This window comes from Argentina silus (genome assembly GCF_951799395.1).
Source record: "Argentina silus genome assembly, chromosome: 2".
Taxonomy (NCBI): domain Eukaryota; kingdom Metazoa; phylum Chordata; class Actinopteri; order Argentiniformes; family Argentinidae; genus Argentina; species Argentina silus.
In genome coordinates, this window is record NC_139656.1 from 719,372 (window position 1) to 725,371 (window position 6,000).

Here is a 6,000-nt window from a genome sequence, read left to right on the forward strand (position 1 = left end):
GAGGTTTTCAAGTTTCAGCGGGGATTGAATGAATGAATGAATTTATATGAAAAGTAGACAAGCACACAGATAGAGAACATGTCAACTACAGTCTCTCTGTTGTTTAACCAATCTGCCTTCCGAAGCAATAGATCCATGGATGCCCATACAGTACCACCATGTGCCATTCAAATGTCACTATAGTGTATCAAATCAAATCAAACTCGATTTATGGAGCAGATTTTCATACATGGAGTCAAGAAATGCTGGTGCATGTCTGTGTTTTTGTGGCTATATGAGTGTGAGTCATTGTAGGTGTTTACTAGCTTATGATAACAACTGCACGTTTGTCTGATTGTTCATGCTAATATGACTGATAACAGGGATGTTACTGCAGTGTCCTTCTGAAGATTCCACAGTTTGCCAACAGGTACTGTAACCCATTCTCCTTTACTTTTCACGCTGCCCGGAATCGTTGTTTTTCTCCTTTCTATTTGAATGTGTGATTATTCAGAAGAAAATTATGATTATTATATGCTGTGTGGTGCTTGGTATTGTAATCGCCTCTAGTGTTGGTGGTAGTTTAGCGTAGAATAGAACACAAACACAAACACACACACACACACACACACACATATACACAATCACAGTCTACGGGACAGCGGTGTTCCTTATGCATGAGTGTCTTTTGTAAATATGCGGTTCCAATTGTGTTACTACTGTGTGTTGGATGTTGAATGCTTTACCATGATGTTGTAACTGTGTTTGGGATCTGATTGTAATGGGGACAGGGACATTAGTGATTTTGACAGCAGTACTGTAACTCTCACATTCCTCTTTAATTTGTTTGTATGTGAAAATAAATCTCTTCTTGACTTTTGATGAGTGTGTAGTCAATATTTTCAGATGTAATATTGTGCTTGCCTGCCTGCCTGCACGCCTTGCGTGCGTGCCTGCCTGCCTGCCTGCCTGCACGTAATATTCACTCACACTCAAGCACAAAGCTACAGTAGATGGGAACATTGCCGTCATGGTCACCCACCGTCTTCTCTTCCAGCAACCACTGGAGCTGTCGAATGTGAGTGTCTCACAGTGACTGTTTGTCCCTTCCTTCCCCCTGTAGCAGGCTGGATGTGTTCTAGCTGTCTCCTGTGTGCTGCTCTGTATATAGCCCTGCCACTGCTCTCCTCCGGGAGACTGCTGGCTCAGTGTTGGGATGGAGGGAGTAAATACTGAACAGATAATGGTGTTGTCACAGATTTGGGAAAACATTTGCACCATGCAGAGTTTGCACTGTGTTGTTTTCGAAAGATTAAACCCAGCAAAATGAAGCTAGGACATGAAAAAGGCTTCTTGTCTACTGTCTTTCTATCTGTTTCCTTTTCCTATCCTTTATTTAGTCTTTTTGTTATACCTTATGTATGTGATTCCCTCTTAAAAGAAGACATTAGCAAATCCTTTGAAAATCCTTAAAGCCCAGTTGACTTGACAGTCGAGGCTGAGAAGACATGAAAATTGCCTTCGTTTATATGCAAGTGTGGACACCAGGCTGACGGAATAATTTGTTTGCCGAAAAGCATTTGTCTTTCGCTACCCAGAAGAGGTGCAATTAGATGGCTTTTTAATTGGATGAGGAAACAGGGCTGCGTTCGATGTCAGCCGTGTTTGTCGCTGTCTGTCAACTGTGCCTCTGGAGGGAACATTTGTCATTCGATATTTGCAGCTGTGAACTAGGGCTTTAATGGGCTCAAATAAATCATTATTCATGTACCTTACATTTATGAAGCAAACAATCAGTTTACCTCCTTAAAATGGGAATGTAATTGAAAGTACAATTTACTGTGTACATTGATTCGTTATTTCTTTTGGAACAAGAGTGTATTTACTGGTATAGCACTGTAACTAATAGTTGATTCTAAGAATGAAACGAGGCACCAGTTGAATATTATAATATTATATCCAATATATATCCCTGTATACCTGCAGTTACTGTACAAAGTGAAAGTGCCCATTTTATTCTATTAGATATAGAGTAAACCTGTTGTGTACCATGTGTGCAATGTACTGTGGAGTTGTCTATTTATCTTTTTTTTGTTTCAGTTCCATATTTTAATATATATATATATATATATACACACACACACACACACACTCACGAAGCACTTTATTAGGAACACTATACTAATACTGGGGCTTCCCTTTGCTCTCAAAACAGCCTCAATTCTTTGTGGCATTGATTGGAAACATTCCTTTGAGATTCTGGTCCATGATGACATGATTGCATCACGCAATTCCTGCAGATTTTTCAGGTGCACTTTCAAACTGTGAATCTCCCGCTCTAACACATACCAAAGGTGTTCTATTGGATTTAGATCCGGTGACTGGGAAGGCCACTGAAGAACACTGAACTCATTGTCATGTTCATGAAACCAGTTTGAGACGACTTTTGCTTTGTGACATGGTGCATTATCATGTTGGAAATAGCCATTAGAAGATAAGGTAAATTGTGGCCATGAAGGGATGCACATGATCAGCAACAATACTCAAATAGGCTGTGGCATTCAAGTGATGATTGATTGGTATTAACGGGCCCAAAGTGTGCCAAGAAAACATTCCCACACCATTACAGTAATTCAATAAAAACAACACAAGGAAATTCAAAAGTATTCTAGAAGAAGCCTCATGGGATGAAGTGTACAAAGGAAAACTGCCTACCAGACCTTTCGAGATATTTTTAGCAGTGTTGCTTTCAACACATATTTTTTTCCTATGTACATCATCTAAAAGACCAAACATGGTTCACTAATGGTCTACTGAAGTCCTCCAAAAACGAAAAACAGACTATGCAAAAAAAATACCTGCTAACCCCAACACCTCTGAATTCTGGATAATATAAGGTAAAGGGTGAGGCGGCTATATGTAACAAATGGGAATCCATAAGACCACGCCCCTCACTTTGGGGAAAGCTCTAGGGTCTTGCCATTGACACCCAGCAAAAATACCCCAAACTTATCCTCACCGTTCTCTTAAAACTGACACAGTCTGCCACCACGGGATGCAGAAAATATGACCTAATATGCTAACATCCATTACGATAGACTGGTAGCATTACTAGCCAGCTAGCATCCGCTGGTTGATGTTGAAGTAACTTTTAAATGTGATGCAGATGATTGGCGAAGATCACACATACTGTAAATATACAGCGCCTTCAGTGAGTATTCGGACCTGGACTTTTCCCATTTTGTTGTGTTACAAACTGACTTTAAAATAGATTTAATCGATTTTTTTGGTCACTGATCTACACAAAGTCCATCTGAGTGCAAGGATAATGTGATTTTGGAAAGAAATTCTTTGTTTTTATAGGGTCTCTGATTTGCATAGGAATCAACTGCACACTGTGTTAACTCAGGGTAACATGATATTTCACCTAAACATGACAATAGGCTGAACCCCTTTAAGGATTCCTCAGCAGGCCCTCCTCTCATCAAGGCCTCCCTGATAAAGGAAGTGAGCTTGATGATCACTGACACATGTTTTTTCTATCTCTCTGGCAACAGGTGTACCAAAAGCAATAAAAGTAGCCATGGTCATTACTTTAGTTAAGGCAGAGGAACCTTCTCAAATTATCATCCAATCTCAATCACCCTGTTTATCCACGATACGGGAAAAACAGTTTACAAGAGACTCCATAATCATCTCAACACTAATAATATTCTGTATGATAATCAATATGGGTTTATAAAGAATTATTCAACCTTTATATGGCTCTACAACTTATGGACAAGGTAAATACAGCTCTAAACCCTAACCCTAACCCTAAAAAATAATACACCTGTGGAGTTTTTGAAAAGAAAAGCTCCACAGTCTGATATATCTGAATCTGAGCCCTCAACATCGTCATCGTGTGGTCAGTCAGTGAAGGAGGTAGGCACGTCCAGCAAGATGAAGAAACGACAGTATGATGACAATTACCTCACGTTTGGATTCATCTTCACTGGAGAGCTGTCATGTCCTCTCCCCCTGTGCCTGTTATGTGGTATGAAATTGTCCAACCAGGCAATGGTACCCAGCAAGTTGAAAAGACATCTGACAACCAATCACCCATCACATGCCAACCAAAGTAGGGAATACTTTGTTCGTTTGAAAAGCGAACATAGCCGACAGGAGCAGGTGATGTTCAAGTGTGCGAAAGTCTCAAACAATGCACTGGAGGCTAGCTATCTGGTAGCCGAAATAATAGCTAAGGCTAAAAAGCCTCACACCATTGCCAAATCAGTAATAATGCCAGCCTGCACGGCTATTGTAAACAAAATGATAGGCCCACAAGCAGCTAAAGAGACCGCAAAGGTACCACTTTCGAACTCTACCATTGGAAGGCGTATAAATGACATGTCGGCAGACATAGAAGACGTGGTCTTAGAGAAAATAAGGCTATGTGGGAAATTCTCTCTGCAAGTTGATGAATCAACAGACGTGAGTGGCCACGCACAACTTTTGGGATTTGTGAGATTTATTGATGGAGGAGAAATTCGTGAGAATTTTTTTATTTTGCAAGTGTTTGCCGCACACAACAACGGGAGAGGAAATATACCGTGTCACAACAGAGTACCTTGAACAGGGAGGTCTAAGTTGGAAAAATTGTATCAGTGTCTGCACCGATGGCGCTGCTGCGATGACCGGCAATGTCAAAGGTTTCATCAGCAGGATCAGAGCGCAAAACCAAAATGTTCGCACAACGCATTGTTTCCTTCACAGGGAGGCACTGGTTGCCAAGACTTTACCGAAATATCTTTCAGATGTACTGGACAGGGCAGTGGACAGAGTTAATTTCATAAAGGCGCGACCGTTAAAGTCCCGTCTTTTTTCCATTCTATGCGAGGAAATGGGAGCCGAGCATCAGAGCTGCACACGGATGTCCGCTGGCTCTCACGCGGAAAGTGCTTGGACCGACTGTACGAGTTAAGAGAAGAAGTCAGAGTGTTTCTAGCGGGAGAGAATTCTGCATATAAAGAGTTCATTGCAGATGCGCAATGGTGCGCGAAACTCGCATACCTGGCCGATATATTTAAGCACCTGTAGTAAATATACTTAGATGAAGAAAGGAAGCTGCAGAGGTCCGGATGAGTCAGTTTAATCGTCTTTAATTAATCGTAACTTCATCATTACATACCACGGCCAGATGTGGGGGCTCCTGTCCAGTCAATATTGTCCCCTCCTTATCTAGTCCAGCCGTTCAGTCTTTTATACAGAACAGCCTGCTTTGTCTTCCAGATTTGGGCATGGAATTCCCAGGTCCATGTTACCCTAAACATTTTCAACCTATACGATGGTGATGTTTACAGTTTTCACCAAATAAGGGTGTGCCTTTTGGTGTGGTTCACAGCTTTAACTAATTAAGGCTACCCCCACCACTATCTCTCCTTTGCCATCCCCCCAACCTACAGAGGTCAACTGCATGCTGCAACATTCCAAGGGCCTAACCCACTAGGCCCTTCTTTTGGTCAGAGCAAAATATACTACACACCTCAATGAACTTAATTCTAAAATGCAAGGTAAAGAGGAAAATCTACTAAGCTCATCAGACAAATTGCGTGGCTTCAAGTCTAAACTCACTCTCTGGCGCTCTTGTGTGAAACAGGGGAGAGTTTAGATGTTTCCCCTGTACAGTGCACATCCAAACAGCAAAAAACGTTCTGGCCTTATCTCTCAGCATCTGCAAACCCTTGACGAGAGATTTCATAAGTATTTTCCAGCTGAGACCTTTGCTGGTTTTGACTGGGTCCGTGACCCTTGGAATTCGTGCGCTTTGGAGAGCGCAGCCGACCTGCCAATGCAGGCAAAGGAGCAACTGGCAGAGATGGAAGAAGATCGTACATTAAGGATGAAATTTCAAGATATGACATTGGATACATTTTGGATATCATTGGAAAAGGAATACCCGATAGTGTCAAGTAGTGCCGTTGACATACTGTTACCCTTTTCCACGACATATGTGTGTGAACTGAGCTTTTCGAGCTTAAC

At 41.6% G+C, this 6,000-nt stretch overlaps 1 protein-coding gene across 1 annotated transcript in view; it reads left to right on the forward strand.

The window, feature by feature from the left end:
* LOC310817699 (syntaxin-1A) overlaps positions 1–571 on the forward strand; it is a gene marked incomplete at its 3' end in the record, with an annotated part of 31,295 nt that extends 30,724 nt beyond the window's left edge. Inside the window, exon 10 of the mRNA XM_083688371.1 lies at positions 494–571. Coding sequence (XP_083544497.1) covers positions 494–571 — 78 coding nt within the window. The remainder of the gene's footprint in view (positions 1–493) is intronic.
* Between the last annotated feature and the right edge of the window lie 5,429 nt (positions 572–6,000).